This window comes from Nannobrachium achirus (assembly GCF_963921795.1).
Source record: "Nannobrachium achirus genome assembly, chromosome: 19".
In the NCBI taxonomy this organism is placed as follows: Eukaryota; Metazoa; Chordata; class Actinopteri; order Myctophiformes; family Myctophidae; genus Nannobrachium; species Nannobrachium achirus.
In genome coordinates this window covers 14,797,685-14,815,128 of record NC_137826.1, presented here as the reverse complement: position 1 = coordinate 14,815,128, position 17,444 = coordinate 14,797,685, and the positions used below count along the sequence as shown (strand labels likewise).

The 17,444-nt window shown below is 41.3% G+C and overlaps 1 protein-coding gene across 1 annotated transcript; it reads left to right on the top strand.

The window, feature by feature from the left end:
* Positions 1–3,844: 3,844 nt before the first annotated feature.
* LOC308304627 (zona pellucida-like domain-containing protein 1) lies at positions 3,845–10,474 on the top strand (the record flags this gene model as incomplete). Its single annotated transcript, XM_080749251.1, has 9 exons — positions 3,845–3,875; positions 6,247–6,467; positions 6,571–6,755; positions 7,400–7,472; positions 9,054–9,151; positions 9,324–9,404; positions 9,519–9,684; positions 9,841–9,961; positions 10,347–10,474. The coding sequence occupies 9 exons, from the start codon at positions 3,845–3,847 to the stop codon at positions 10,472–10,474; spliced, it is 1,104 nt and encodes a 367-aa protein (XP_080605377.1).
* Between the last annotated feature and the right edge of the window lie 6,970 nt (positions 10,475–17,444).

Sequence of the window (17,444 nt, the reverse complement as noted above, 5' to 3'; positions counted from 1 at the left end):
ATTATCTGGGTTAGGCAGGCAGTGACCTAAAGCAGAAAAACATAAAAAATATATATAATGCAATTGTTTTTACTAATATCGTGAGTAATATCGATATCGAGGTATTCAACAACGTTATTGAATATCGAAGGCTTTCCTAATATCGCACCAGCCTTAAATAAAGTGCTTAGATAATGTAGCTCTACTTCAGTGCTATTGCTTTAATACCAAGGAGTTCAGCTTCAAAAAGCCTGCGACACCCACTTCTCTGTCAGAGGAAATTCAATAGGAAAACACAGTGGGTTGCAGGAAAATCATGCATTCATGTATGATGATGACTTTGACCCAGAGATAATCCTTGCTGCTGTAGAAGGTCACGTGCAGGTGAAATGTATGCACACCGGTGTGCGGGAAAACGGTTCTTCTGGCCTGCATGAGAGATCATCTGGTGCATATTCAACGACGTCTCTCGCTGAATCAAGTCATGTACCGGTAGATGTTGACAGAGCCATGTCTGAGCTTGTTACGTACTGTATCTCTCTCATACACCACACCTGAGAGGCCTTTTTCACAGCAGCCATTTTTACATGAAATAGTTGGTAATCACAGGTGTTATACCCATGATACTAATTAAGGTTCCATTCCATTCTGGTCAGACAGATCCAGGATGCTGTTATTATGCATGTTGGCTTGCTGGACAGACTGTGCAGAGTGTAAATTAAATAGTATACACTTGTATGCAGAGGATACGAGTCCTGAATTCCTGTAAGGTTTGGAAAATGTCTGAAAGGAATTCAGAGTGAGATCATTTGGCATTGGGAGACTTGGATTAATTTATGCTGCACAAATTTGGATATTTTAGAAAGGCACTGACTTTGATTTCCATTCGTTTTGGAGGTATCTGCTACATGCGTTTTGCTGGCAAACTCCTTGCATCTTTGAGAAGCAGGAAATCTAATGGTACAGTGGAGCTCCGTCACCATGCTGGGGTAGCCTACCCCACAGGGGGCATGAGCCAGCGTGCTAGTTCTGAAAACATCTGGTTGCTGTTCAGTTATGTCCTGGCCAATGAAAGCCATAGATCATGACTGTAGCTGTTCTATCTTCCGTTCAAGCACTTTGTTGAATAAATGCAGTCAAAGTAGTTAATTTCCTGGCCTTTGCATGTATTCGTGGTGCAAGATAGATATGGCATCTAGTCTGGATCTGATACAGCTCAGGCCAGTAAATTGAGGTTGGTGGCTGTGATCTCCTGTGTGGACTGTACTGTACTTATTTTCTATATAAAAATACTTGTTTTTGAAGGTCTACTCTCCTCATTTGAAGTGTTCATATTGTCTGTACAGGCCGTAACACCATTGTTTGGATTAATCCACTGGAAAGGTCACAAATGTATGGTTGTCCATCACCGAGTTACGCCTAGGGAATTATAGGGATTCTTTTTCAAGAAGAGTCAAATCTGTCCGTATATATATTCTCACGTTTTCCTCCTTGTAAAATCAAACATTCTCATGTCTGACATTTATTGAGGATGAAAGGGAGACACTTCATTTCCAGCAACAAATTAAATGCCATTCTGCTATACTGAAACTTAATGGATGCAGTTTAATATAATGCTTTCTTTAGCCTTTAGAAAATGTTATAGGCACTAAATTTAATAGGCGGTGAAATGATTGTCTGTGTGTTGTATTGAACTCGGTCTGAGGTTAGCTGGCTTGTGTCATTTTAATGTAGGGTAATAACTTTTTTCTAAGGCGATATAAATACAATTCATTGTTTAATTTTTAGAATTTGGAAATGCAGATGACAGACATATCCATAAAAGAAGGTCTGCACACACTGCTATAACGCCAGAAGAGCCTGAGTGGATTGAAACCTTGATCTGTTACAGATAATAAACACCGTTGGGAGCCTTATAGCAGTGAATGGAATCTCTTTTTCTTTAGTAGTCTTTCATCTGTTTTAGTACTTGCGCAGTGTTGTGCATGTTCTAGTTTTCAGACCTATGCAGAAACACATGAAAATAAGCAAATAATAATTAAGTAGGCCTACACTAATTTCAGTTTCTAAAACGGCTAGTTCCATTCCTCGATTCTGATTGGCTGGTTTCCCTTTAATTGCTGTGGTATATGAGACTATAATCCACACCTTGAATCAGTTTATATCAAACCCAGGTCAGGTGTGTTATTTCTTTCCACAGTGTTCCACAGCTGCACCAATGATCTGCACCTGTGTTGTTGGCAAAAAGCTGGGAACTACTTTCTTGCAGACCTTGTAGTGAATTATTAGTGAAATAGAACAGTTTTAATTGGTACATATCTATGATTTTTCATGTTGCCATTTTTAAACCATTTTAGAAAAGCAATAAGCCACACGAGGCATGTGGTGGCTGAGAGGGTTAGAGACACTTGGCTTCGCCTTGTGTTTCACCGCGCCTCTCAGCTGTTATAAAATACCAGGTAACCACATGCCTCTTGTGGCTTATTGCTTCTATAGACAAGCATGTGCTTCTTTGTAAGATACAGGTCACAACTGTTTATTTGTCTTCATACATAACATACTGCACATTTATGTGCAGTACATTTATGTATGTGCATACATACATACATAAAGTGCATAATCATTTACTGTATATATTTTGTTTTTATGTTTAAATCGATTTAAACAAAATATTGTTTAAACCTTATTTACAAACTTTTTTTTTTGTGAAATCAATAACGGAGAAATGCCATGAGGCGCAGAGCATTTAACCTTCTAATGGTGCAGATAAAATGTGATGCCTTTTCAGAAACGTCATCATTTTAATTCTCATGTTTAGTTTAATTCAGTAGCTTCTCTCCAATTATCTTCACTGATCTCTCTGACTCTACCTCAGTCACCCTCACATTCTTGCATGCAACCACATGATCCACCGCAAACATTGTTGTCTACTTCAACTTGGTTGCCAATTGGTAACAATCCCATCATTGTACAGTTTATGCGCCTTTAGCCAGCACTTGTTTATTTGAACTCCCAGGGCGCTGAACTTTCTTGAACTTCAGTAGATATGAGCACTTTGGCTCCGTAAAGCCAACACACTTCCAGTTCATCTTCCATTTTGACTTTCAGTGTTCTAAGACTTTATCGACGTGATTTACGGTAGATGTAGCCAAACAAAACATCCTCCACTTTTGATGAATTGGGTCATCATTTTAGCAGCTGGCAGTTTTGAGAACTTCTGAGAACTCCGCATGTAGAGCTTTACTGACAGCTCTTTAATTAGATAAGAAGGTTCAGGTCACACTTGAACACAAGCATAATAATTCCTGTACTCTGCCATTTAGCAGTCAAGTGGATTATTGAATTTGGTGTTAGATCAAAGCAGGTGCCAAGCCACATAGACACGCATAGCAATGGGCCTGAAAGTATAACACAAAGACAATATATACACAGAGATATTCAACTGAATATCTCTGTCAGTCGATGTAAATATGAGCCAAACAATATTGCCTGAGGGAGAGCGCAACTGTTTGCCAGTAAAATAATAATAATAAAAAAATGTGTTATATTATCGTTTGTTTTTAGATAGCTGTAGCAGCGGACGCTAATGGCAATGCTGATCTGTTGGTTGTCCTTTCATCCATCTGTCTGGCCAAGATTTTTGTCCCAAACAAGATACTGTATTCTATAAAGTGCAAGTTGTCTGTCTGAACACACTCAGCCTGGTGCCACAATAAAGACCAAATCCCAACACAAAGTACAAATCTATCTCCCTGACTAAACCACAAACAGAGGGAAAAGCATGGAACAAAATAAATGGCAGCACACCACTGCCGCAAGCTTCCCTTGTCTATCACACTTAGCACACAGCCTGCCACATTTTAACATGGCACACAGCCTGCAGGTTCAGCACACAGGTAAAGAAGTGCAGGCCCACAGGCTGGATCGAAGCCCCCCCCCCCCAGTCTTATATGCAGACTGGCTCATTGCCAACAACACCTGGCTACACTGTCTCTCCAGCCCCCAAGAGCAGCCCAATGGCACGCTGCACGTGGGACATTGGCTGTCTCAGAGCATGCCGTTCGGAGAGCGCAGAGCAGCCCAATCTACAACTGAACTCTCTCTTTTCCTTCTCTCTCCCAAGATTTCACCCATGCAATAACCTGGCCAATTCTGGTTACCTACCAAACCTGAGTATGCTTCGATAAGTAACACAGTGTCAGTGTATTAACCATGGCAATGCCAGGTACCTGTAAGTTCACAGAGAAGATTGTGTGCACATCTTATGCCTGTACTCAGGCCAGGTGCTGGACATCAAGGCATCAAGGACATCTACACACTGTCTTTAAGATCCAAAAAACATCCTTTTTGTTAATGTAACCTAACGGTCAAAACATTGCATTAACAGAAATGACGTTTTTGGAGCTTAAAAACAGTGTGCGGATGTTTTATATTCTCCTTACTGCCAGGCAAGTTGACATCTCTGCTTGTCTACTTTACTATACTAGACAAGTGCCCGGGCCTACTCGGGAACAATGCAAGTTGGGAATGCATGCCCCACACGGTTATGCAATACCCTTGTACCCTTTGTCAGAGTATCTGTTGTACTCGTCTGTGTATATCTGTCCCTTTTATGCCCATATATGGAGGTCCCTGTATTTGTCTGTCTGTCTTATCCCTTCTATGCTCATATATGAAGATATATCAGTCCATGTCCCTTTTATGCCCATGGAGATCATCAGTCTATGCCCATATATGGGTTTACAAGGCACTAGACCTGGAAGATGGAGGTGGTGCTGAGATGGAGCGGCAGGTCCTAGTATTTCCCACATGTCCGCTAAGTTGGCCTTGCCCAGAATCAAACCCAGAACCTTGCAATTCAAAGTCTAGTGCTCTACCAACTGAGTTATACCAGACATATGTGAAATGCAATGCACAATGCTCTAGACCACCCAGAATGCTGCAGTAGCCACTTATTCCATTGTGTGAAGTGTTTTAGTTAGATACAATGGCAAGGAGTCATTGTCTAGACCTGTGTGAAGATTAACATCTGCTCAATGTCATATAGCACCCATACACAATGTCTGGCTTATTAACCTCTGGGTTACGGAATATATATCACAGGGTCATCCTTTGACCACGGTAAAGGTTAATGTAATTATTACAATAGTACCTGCTTTACATAATGTAATCGTCATCTTTTATATGCACAATTCTATCTTGATTTGATCTAGTTTGTTTTTATTGTGGTGTTGTATTATTATACTGTACTTTCAGAGTGGCATTGTAAAAGAGAACTTGCCGTCTATTGGCCTCTCCCTCGTTAAATAAAGGAGGAAACTCCCAAAAGAGCCGGGCCATTGTTTCTGATCATTTCACTAGAGACACACCAAAGAAGATGGTGGATTGGGTTTCACAAACTATACCTATATGAGATGGTCTGTGTGCCATCACAAATACAATGGGATTGTTCACAAATCAAGGGGGACATGCCGAACTGCACTGACCTGGATTCTATCCAATCCCAAGAAGATTGCTTACCTATAAAAGCCTCTGTATACTGTACGTCACAAGAATCACAACGAAAGCAGACAAGTAACTGAAGGGAAAGGAGTCTTCAGTGGCAGTCAAGGTGAGCGTTTCCTAATGATAATCTTAAATCAAAACAGCTTAATATGCTCCAACTTATTTTTCGGTAACTTATTTTACCTGCTGTTGATTTAGATTTCTTCCTGAGCTCTAGCTGCATGATTGAGCATGTGTCACTGTGCATTTAAAATGTTGTTATTTTGCTGTTATAGATCTCCACAACCCTGAAGGCAAAAATGTATCACCTGAGCCTTTTCTTCTTGGCATTCATGATTGCCCAGAGCTCTCAGTTAAATATAAGTGATTGTGGAAGTGGGGCTAGACGTCCAGGTATGATTTAACATCAGTTTTGATCGATTGCTTTTGAAGAGTAAAATGTGGCTTAACTTGATATTCATTACTGAGTTGAGTTGAAAATAAATTGCTGATTTTATCTTCAGCTATGAAGGCTCATCTCTGACAGAATTTAAAGTTTCATGGTACAACTGATGTGGAGCTGTATTGTGTACTTTTAAGACTGGCATCTTTAGCTTTTTATGCTTAAATGAAGCATTGTAAAAGTACCTTTGTGGGCAATATCCGATAAACATCATAATAGATTATTTAGTGATTTGCTAAGGTTTCTGCCATTGTGAGTGAATATGATTATCGATGACAATGGAAAACAAACTTAACTGATCTTATATTTCCCTTTTCAAGCATACAACGACATCTCAGTGGAATGTGGAACTAGTTCAATTAGCCTGGCTATCATCTATTGCCCGGTATTGTTCACTGGCTACAATGCGTCCCAGCTCATACTCAACCATGTGAGTGATACCTCAAGCTGCCTTGGAACCCTGGACGAAAGTGCCTCACCCCCAGTTGTCAGGTTCAGCTTCTCCCTCAACGAGTCTACATCTTGCCACAGCAAATTCATAGTGAGTTGAGCATGAATAAGTTGGATGGGGAAAATCCATCTATTTGGATTCCACAAAATCATACTTTTCCTTATCTTGACATGAGTCTTCATGTTTGTCTTAGACCACCAGTGCGCCTGGCCAAGGGGTATTCTCAGACTTCTCCAACATCCAGACGGTCAACATCAGCGGTGCAGTGCGCTCCTATGATATAGCCACCGGCACAGTCACCTATAAAGCTGAACTCAAATATTACTACTCCTGTGCTTACCCTCTGGAGTATCTTATCAACAACACCCGGGTGGATGTGTAAGTTCCTTACTTAGAATTATGTTCTGTGTCACTTCAAAGACAGTACAATTACAATGACCTTGTGAGATGGGTTTGTACCAGGGTACCAAAGAGGGTTATTATGGGACATCTGATAGATACTGACATGCTGATGATAAAACAGTTTATGGTTTTTACACATTTTGACTGTGGTGAGACCACATTCATGTTTCTGCCAGGTTACATGACAGATAGTACACGCATGCATCTGTTTCTCTCTGTAATATCTTGTTTTATTGTTTTATGTTAAGATTTCTTGCTAACTCTCCAACATCCAGACGGTTAACATCAGGTCTATGCACTGACAGATGTTCGGTCCTTCCCAAATAAACAAATATCAATGTAAAGTTATAACAAGTCTACAACTTAAATACATTGAAAATGTTTACATGACACTACATATTTAGTTGTGAGCAATTTATGATTTATGTTACTGGTCATAATGTCAACAACAGAGAGCAAATAATATCCCACTGCTTTTTTAAATCTACATTCAAAGCGTTTGACTTAACTTCAATAATGTCATTGTGTTACTACTATATGTGTAAACTACTGTCAGTCTCAACCATGTCTCAACCATTAATCACTACTTTCTCCCTGTCATCAATCTTTGTCTGAAATAGGTCAGCATCCTCCATTGCAGTGAGGGACAAAAACGGAAGTTTCATTAGCACATTGACCATGGAGCTTTTCACTGTAAGTCATAGGAAAAATGAATCAAAAAACAGAATCAGAGTCAGAGCTTTATGTGGAGAAGTGTGTGAAATATTTCTTCTTTTGTTCAAGCTTCATCGTTTGTAGTTTTCCAGGAAAGGGGAAGAAGAATATTATAGATACAAGAGCAAAAACAGGATAGGAATGGTTCTGTTAGTAGGATAACGTACGTGATTTTGCGATGCACATTAGTAGTCTTACCTGTGGCTAGTCTTACGTGCAGGTGTAACAGTAAAAAGATAGGAAAGTACACTGCAAAAGAATGTAATCCAACTTAAAGACATTTTTAAGACAGTTAAACATAAAGTAAGTGTAGCCTAATTCAGTGCAGCAGGCCAGACATGCATGCCGAAAGGCGGCGTTCGGGCCTTGTTCAACAGACTAATCGTAGCCGCGTGCAGCGGCGTCACAAGGGGTAGGAAAGTGGGACTGAGTTACCAGGGCCCAAGGTGGAGGGGCCCTAGTAACTTTAGCTATTGAAAAATAGCAGATATACAAGCTCACAGCGCGGCACCGAGTGCCGCGCTGCGAGCTTGTAGATCTGCTATTTTTGAAAAGTCGTGAAAATTCGCGCAAATCTTTGAATATATGTGTTTTTCAAGTGAACATTTGTAACTCAAATTTTGCTTCTGGGGGGGGGGGGGGGGGGGGTCCCTGGAACTAAATATTTTGAGATCCTTCACATGAAAAAGTTTGAGCATCACTGACATGAAAACATAGGTTTCTTGGCACACATTTTCACGATTTTTTCGAAAATAGCAGATCTACAAGCTCGCAGCGCGGCACTCGGTGCCGCGCTGTGAGCTTGTAGATCTGCTATTTTTCAATAGTTAACATTCATGGGGGGGGGCCCGCAGTGAATCCTTGTACCCAGCCAGGGCCCAGAATTTGGCCACGTGGAAACAGTTCAGAAATCTGGTGGTATGTCTCCTGATGCAGTGCTATAGAGTTTGCCTGCCCATGGTCGTGGTAGCAGCAGCATGACATGCCCAAACACACACGCACGCAAACACACATGCAGGCATGTGCACTGCACATACTGCTGCCTAGAACTGTGTTTAATTTAAGCCAATGTTATTTTAACAAACATCAACCACTCAGTGAAACGGAAATCCTCCCTGGCCAAAGGCAAATATTAGGGTTCTGGGCTTTAGAGACATGCAGGGCTTCTCCGCTACATTTCCTTCTGTTTGACCTCCCGCTCTCTCGGGAAACCCGGCCCAGTTCACATCGCCAATGCAACCGCAGGGATTCAAACCCAGGATTCCCACATGGGAAACCAAACACTGCCCTGGTCAAGGACGATGTCAGACTTTTGGGCTACAGGCAGGGCTATTCGCCTACGTCAGTGGTTCTAGGTCTGTAAACTCTGAGAGGATCCTTGCAGGTCTGTAAAGTCAGAGAGTTGCAAATGGTCCATTTGGTTTCATTTGTACACTTCAGAGTTATTGGGGTCCTTGAAATGAAGCCGTTTGAGAACCACTGTTCTGCATGTACTGGAGTTCTTCCCTTGAAATAGGGGATGATGCAGCTTGATAATACAATGTAATAATCTGTTCACAGGACGTCAACTACACCACCCCGTTGATCATGCCAACGAATGGAGTAGAGCTGAGGACCCGCATCTATGTCCAGGTGAAGGCAACCAACTTGACTGAGCAGTAAGAATATCCATTTACCTTCAATCACTGACTCTGTAGTAGTAGAAATACAGTATCTGACCTTAATTTCATAATATCAGAACCAAACACAACACACAATAGTCCTTTAGTCATTGAGTGGCTATGGTTTCTGCCATTACTAGTGTTGACTCTGACCGTTCTACCCCATCAGGTATAATGTTCTCCTGGACAGATGCTACGCCTCAATCTCCTCTGACCCCTCCGCTGCTGTCTACTTCAACCTGTTTGTCTCGTAAGTCCGCGAGTCTCATTCTGAACCAACAGCTCAAGCTCAACCTTGACCTTGTCTGTCTGTCTGTCTGTCTTTCTCTCTTTCTTTCTTTCTGTCTTTGTTTCAACTGGACAGGTGCTCCAAAGACCAGAACACAATGATGCATGAGAACGGGGAGAGCCACCGCGGACGCTTCTCCTTCCAAGCCTTCCGCTTCACTCAACAGCAGAATGAGACGGTGTCCACCTACTATCTGCACTGTATCACCAGGCTTTGCGAGATTAGCGCCTGCAGTGCATTGGTGATTATTATACAATACATAGTATCATTATTTCATTTAATCTATATAAACATACATACTTTATATAAATCTCAAATGTAGCCCATCACCTATTTAACATTGGCAACAAGTGTAATCTGTGAGATTATCTCAAACTCTTGTTCCTTCGAACTATAGACTTGCAGTCCCACTCCCACTGGCAGGAGAAAAAGGGATTTAGCGTTCAGTGTTGAGGAAGAAGGATTGACAGAGTCTGCCACCCTCTCCTCAACACCTATTGTCACCAGTACTGAGAATCGTAAGTGTGATCTTTCTCTTCCTACAACAACATACTGATTACCGCTGCCTCCTAGACCAATGACCTAATGGAAGTAGTAAGACCTTTTCCTCATTCATAGCTTATGAATTGTAATCTTCTGATTAAATATTGATCTATTTGTTTTGGTTTTTCAGCCTACGAAGTTCCATCTGAAATAGGTACTTTTTTATTTTATTTTATTCTAAGCAGTCAATTGTGCAGATCTGAAGTCTGAACCATTATTAGTTAAAACATTTGTACAGTTTGTAAGATGACAGTGAAATGATTTCTGGAACCAAGCACATAGTAGACATGAGGGATGCATTTTGTGTTAAAGATTAAAGGCTATCTAACACACCTGCTTGTCCTCTGGTTGTCCTGTCAGCAGCTTCACAGTCCAGTGATGCTGATTCATCTACAGGACTGAAGGCAGCTGTGGGTGTCCTCGCTGTGGCTGGCATTGTGGGCATTGGCATGGCAGCTTTCTTCTACAGGAGACTCAGACGCTATTAAAGGCCAGATGCTCCTAGACAGCACTTTGCTGAGCTCAGTATAATTTCGCCATCGCTGTTTTTTTCCCCCCACGTATATAGCATGTTACGAATGTGGTCTTGTGGCATAGACTTTCCTGTGGTTGTAGATCTGCTTGTGCACTGCTTATGGGCTGATTTTAAATGCAACATTGGAAATGTACACAAAGAAAAGCTTGCTTTAGTAAATGCAATATGCAATAAGCGCTTTGGCCTTTAAAAAGCACATACAAAAAGGAAAAAGGGAACTATTAGTGTATAGATAAGGTTACCAGAATAATTCAGACCATTGATGTTTTTTTTTTTATTTTGTCTTTTTCTTTTTTGTTTCTCCAGCTCTTTATTAAACAGAAAAGCCATTTTCAGGTCAGAATACCAACTGTATCCAAGCAGGATAGAGAAATCAGTCAGGATTGTTTTGGGAATGATGCACAAAAGTGCAATTAATGCGTAATACATTCCCACCGGGCACAATAACTATAAACATAACTATATCGTTCACCATTGTATTTTTTTATATTCAGTGTGAACACTGCCATCAACTTGACTTTTTAAAACTATACTTTTATATTTATATTTATAGTGCTCAGTGTGAATGAATGGCCCTTTAGATGGGTTTATAACAAAACGTTTTAAATTAAATGTTCTGCAACTGTATTGGTTGTTATATGTTTACTGTATCAATGTGAGCCTGTCCCTCTTTATGTGAAACAAAGTATGGCTTATGGCTCAAAAATAATTTTCAGGGTAATATGACAATAAAAGTGTACTCTAATCTAAAATGGCAATGCTAAAAGTGTTCCTTTGGTTTGTATAACAAAGCCATACTAAAATGATCATCCTGAAGCAATGTTTTTTTGTTGCAGAAATGTAGAAAACAAACAAGAAAGCTGGGGAATACTGATTTTTGCCATGTGAACACATACTGGCTTTGCTATAGTACATAGCACATTTTGAGGCACTGTTAAGTCAAGTATTGTTTTCATTATTTATTTTTTAGTTTGCTTCTACCAATAAATTATTGAATAACTGATGATCAGTATGAAATGTGTTTTCTTCAAGTAGAATATTCACCCCAGATTCATGTTGATCATTATTTCTTTATTTACTATACATAATTCTTTATACACTATACATAATTGGTTATAATAAAATGACACAAAGAGAATACAAGGGAATAGTAGTAGTTGGTATATACAAGAAAGAGACAAGAAATGTATGTTTTTCTGACACATTTTCATAGGAGATCAACTACAAGTCAAATTCAAGTCTGCTTTTATTAAATGCAGCCTACAAATATACGTATGTTAAACAGCATCTGTTCGTGCGCTTCATTATTTTCCCTCCAAATGTTGATGAAACATCCCAAAAATGCTTCATGAAAGGAGGATATCAGCTACCCTTGACTAAATGTGTAATACTGACCTAGAAGGCGCCTGTATTCAGTCACTAGCATGGTATTACAAACTCTTTTCCTATTTCTCTGAGGCCTCATTAAATGCCAACCATTATTGTAAACGTACACAGAAGATGCATATAGTCTTACAGAACATCAGGAAACACAAAGGGCTTCCAATGTTAGTGAAACTAGAGTATCTAATTGTCTTTACAGCCTTTTCTTCAAAGTGACCTTCTCAATAATAGCTGTCAAACTATCCAAGTCGAAAAAAGAAAAGGAAACAAAAACAATGAATAAAACCTAAAATAGGTCTCAATTATTGTCATCGGGGATCAAATATCACTTGTTTTGAGTCTAAAATGGCAGATTAAACAAAGGAGTGAGAGTCTGTACAAAAGGTGTCCCTGCTCCACAGGGGAAAACATGCGTAGATGCTTTATGGAATAATAATAGAACCATGATCCTCCAGGTTACTATACCTCCCCTTTCTATAGAAAACCGCATCTGTTGCTGGGATACAGTGGCCACACATTTCTTCACGTGTCTGGTGCTCACGTGAAAGAAACTTCCCTTTTGCCAAACGGCATGAAACAGGGACGTGCTGGGCCCCTGATTCAGCCCGGGAAAAAGAGTCGGAGAGGCCCTCATTGCGTGCTATAGAGAGAGATCTCTCTCTATAGCTGTTTTCACAACTTTTGTGCGACAGCCTGGTATGATGAAGCTGGGCTTTACTACAAATTTGAAATGTACAAATTTGAAACTTGGAGATATGAGGTTTCTGCCCGACAGTGACGATTTACTTCGTTGGCCGCCCAGCCCCCAAAATGGAACGAAGGCCGACATTTTATTTGTATTTTTTTTCTCCTAATGGCCGGCCTGGACCGGCCGGGAATGAACCAGCCGTTCGGTAGTTGTCCTGCTTTTCCCAATGGCCAGCACGTCCCTGGCATGAAACTAAGACGCAGCTGCCTATTCTAAGCCCTCTCCCTATGGTGTGCACTGCTATTTTTAACCATTTTAACGTATTCTCACCGCTCTCTATTAGATATACAGTAGTGTCCCGTACACGAAGCCCGCAACCTTCCCTTTGACGTCATCTCTTCACATCTCGTTAAAGAGAGCTTTAATTTGAACTGGCCCGAGTGTTCTATCGATTCTCGACAACTGTCTAGCCAAAGGCACCATACCTACAGTACATTTTAAATATGCATTGGTTCACATTGATTGGTTCTCTCCTCAGAAACAACAACCTTGACTGTCATGGTCTAATGCCTTCTCCCAACTTTCATCCTTCCAAACCAAAAAATAATATCCCCAAAACATTGTAGTCTGGTTTTCGAGCTCTCCAATAGTACAGAGTCTGCCCTCCTCCTAGGTGACAAATGGCCTACTGTTGATTTGTGCCATCTTAATCCTGTTGGACCGCAGTGCTGCTTCCGACACTGCTGACTATACTAATCTAAAGTCTTGAGCATAGGGTTTGCATCCAGGGTGCAGTCATCAAATGTCTTTTTGTTGTATCAATTTTATTTATTTATTTTAGTTTTTGTTTTATGTGTTTTATACGTCAAGTCGACTGGGGGAATATCCACAATTCACAACAGCCTCAGTATGACGAATGTATTGTGAATACAAAGGATTGATGCCTTATTTTTATTTTGTCTATAAAAGTGCTGACACAGTTACAGTAAGAAGGTATTACCTATAAATGAGATGTGATGACGATGAGTACATGTCCTGTGTGACATCAGTGGAAGTGTGGTAGTGAACTTGGTAATTTTTGTAGTCACTCTGATCTGCTTTGTATTGGCACTCAGCAAGTTCTTTGAGAGCCTGCTTACGCTTCCCCCCACCCTCGAACCCCAGCAATTTTCATAAAGGGCCAGCACGGAATATCCGAATATGCCTTTGCCCATGTCCTCCACATGGCCCTCTCCTACCTGGAGGGTAGGTATAGGCATAGGGGCACCTACGTGAGGATGTTGTTTGTGGGCTACAGCTCCACATTTAACACCATAGTGCCCTCCAGGCTCGATGGCAAGCTCCGGGACCTGGGCCTGAACACATCTTTGTGCGACTGGATCCTCCTGGACTTCCTGACGGACCGCCTCTAGACGGAGACGGTGAAAGTGACTTGGCACAATACCAGTAAGACGCCTAAGGGCTACAGGCGAGGTCGCGCCATGTCTTGGCCATCTGTCCAGTGATGTATATTGGACCAGTTACCCATATATGGAGGCCCCCTCAGTACCCATGGAGATATGCTGCGAGACCCCAAACATGCTTACTCAGTACTCAGTTATTCATTATGTGAAAGTCCTATGACCTCTATGACATCTGACATCATACATACAATCCCTTTTATGCCCATATATGGAGATCCCTGTCTGTAGAACCACCCACACAGATACTGTATGGGCTGTCTTGGGCCCTCTGTCTTAACCATATATGGATTCTGTTAGTGTGGTATGTGGCCGATGTGGCCTCCATATATGGGCATTCCCATATGAAGTCCTTTTAGATATGGGCTTAATATTGATGACATCAGGGATCTCTATATATGGGCATAAAAGGGATTCTGTTAATGTGGTTCCCCAGACATAACAGCGATGTCAGAGCATGATGTCAGAGCGTCAAACCCATAGACACGTACGGAGACAAGATGTGCCGTTTCTCATACTAAACTGTGACCTATGGTCTGCATCACCTCTCCCCGAACATCAATAAAACCAAGGAGGTTGTTCCCACCTAAAATAAAAGCCTGGATTTTCCGAGGCTAGTTCCCACCTGTCTCAGTGTGGAGAGGGTGGATACCTTAGTACCTGGGGGCACACACCCTCAGGGACATCTACATACAGAGACAGGCAGCTTCACATCCTGGTATGCCAGCTGTACGGACATAGACCGTAAGCAGGGTCGTTTGCACTGCAGAGAACATCACTGGTTGTGAGCTGCCTAGTCTGGAGGATCTCTACACCCAGCATTGCCTCAACAAATCCCTGAGGATCATTAAAGACCCCACCCACTACCACAAAAGACAGTTCTCCCCTCTAATGTCCAAAAGGGTGAAGGGATACAAGATCCCCTTAGCGCACACTAACAGGCTGAGGAACATTTCCTTTTCCCACAGACCATCAGACAGTTACATAACACAAAGAGCGACTACTTTGCACTAGGACTGTATGCACTTTCATTAACTGATATTTCCCTGTTTTTATCTATCTATCTATCTATCTATCTATCTATCTATCTATCTATCTATCTATCCATCCATCCATCCATCCATCCATCCATCCATCCATCCATCCATCCATCCATCCATCCATCCATCCATCCATCCATCCATCCATCCATCCATCCATCCATCCATCCATCCATCCATCCATCCATCCATCCAGATAGATAGATAGATAGATAGATAGATAGATAGATAGATAGATAGATAGATAGATACGGTAGATAGATAGCCTATGCCTGCAAAACGTGTGTGTGTGTGTGTGTGTGTGTGTGCGTGCGTGCGTGCGTGCGTGCGTGCGTGCGTGCGTGCGTGCGTGCGTGCGTGCGTGTGTGGGTGGGTGCGTGCATATGTACGTGCATGTGTAACAGTGGGATATAGAATTTAGTGTATTATAAATTCTACAATCAAAGGTCATGCTGTGCTGTGTCTACTTTATCATATCACTGCACCTTTATTCTCTTTGCATATAGTGACAAAATTGGTGAGGGAATATTAGATTACAAGGACAGTCCCTGGTAGATTGAATCCATTTGAATCCCTCTGTGGATTAGATTGTAACAGCATTCCTCCAGTATCTGTATAAAAGGATTGAACACTATTGTGATATAGCTACCACAAACGAACCATAACAAGAAAGATTACGGAAGTAAAAAGTAAAACTAAAAACATCTGTTGGCCCGCAATTCACTATAGCTTATCTGATGTCACGTATCTCTTATCTCTCAATCCAGGAAGAGGAAGTCCCACTGAGATACAAATCTCTTGCCATGGAGACCTGGCTGACATGAAACCAACTTCAAAGGCAGTTTCAATATAAAATAATACAAATATTCTCATAAATTCATTTAAAGGACAAAATAGAAACACACACAACCAACAGCAAAATGGTTAGTTGAATCAGGTAGACTGAAAAAAAAAAGCAGGAACTTTTAAGACTTTTCTTTTAAAATCACCAATGAGCTGATCGATGAGAGAATTTTATCTTTTTATAGTTTTCTACTTTTTACACCGTACAGTACTTGGCTTCACTTTGAGCGCTGAATGTTCGTTTAGTTAAGAATTTCTGAACAATCACATACAGTATGTTCACATTGCAGATATTTCAGCTAGTTCCAACATCTTTTATTTATTTTTATGATTTTTGTATTATTCTTTTCAGGAAAAAAAACTAACAAAACCTTCTGCAAGGGAATGCATTGTTTGTTTTCTCCGCAATCCACAATCCGTAGTCTATTTATCTGCCGTTAACGGCTCCCTGTCCTATTTTAAACCTGCTCTTCTCATTCATCTTCTCAAAAATCGAACCTCTGTTCGAAGTGGAGCTGTGTGTGTGTGTGTGTGTGTGTGTGTGTGTGTGTGTGTGTGTGTGTGTGTGTGTGTGTAGCACCTCTCTGGTCACCCAGGTTCATGTGTACCGATTTTTGTGACATTTGAAGAAAATATGTAGGAAAAGGTGCAAAAAGTGTGTTTTGGAGAAAATTTTAGATGGCGGAAAATCTATCCTGGCGCAAATGGGCGTGGCCTATATGGGGAGATGCGTCTTGACCCAAGGAATCCAGGGAAAAAATAATTTTAATTATCCGATCTACGGTTCAAGAGTTACGGGGCAAAACGCAAAGTGGGCCGTTATAGCGCCACCATGAGGCCGAGTGATGTAATTATTTTTGGATTCATTCTTAAAATCATTATGAATCTCCTCTCCGAGGTTTGAAACTGTAGCTCCTATGGTTTACGAGAGAAAAATACTTGAATGTGATTTTTTGCAATTCCCATTATAAGTCAATGGGGAAAATTAATTCACTAATAAATTAATATCAATTAAACTATAGAACCTTTCTCTTAGCAAGTTACTAGCACACGATTCCCGAGTAAGCCGGTCGATTTGACATATGGCGCGAGTGTGTGGTGCAAAAACTGTGGGAGGAGTAGCGTGCCAAACTTTGAGGCTACATACAGACAGACAGACAGACAGACAGACACGGACACACACACGGCCACGTATAGGGAGCTTGTGTTCCACACAGCTCCAAAAAAAATCACACCCGTGTGAACTGAGCGGTGGTTCTCCCCCCCCCCCCCCCGTGTGTGTGTGTGTGTGTGTGTGTGTGTGTGTGTGTGTGTGTGTGTGTGTGTGTGTGTGTGTGTGTGTGTGTGTGTGTGTGTGTGGCCTGGACAACAGCGCCCCTCCCTTAACATGTGTGGTCAGAAAAGGTACTACACAGGCTTGAGGCTACATACAGACCCACCCACATACAAACAAACTAACTAACAAACAAACATACCTACACACACGGCTACGCTATGGAGACGGTGTGA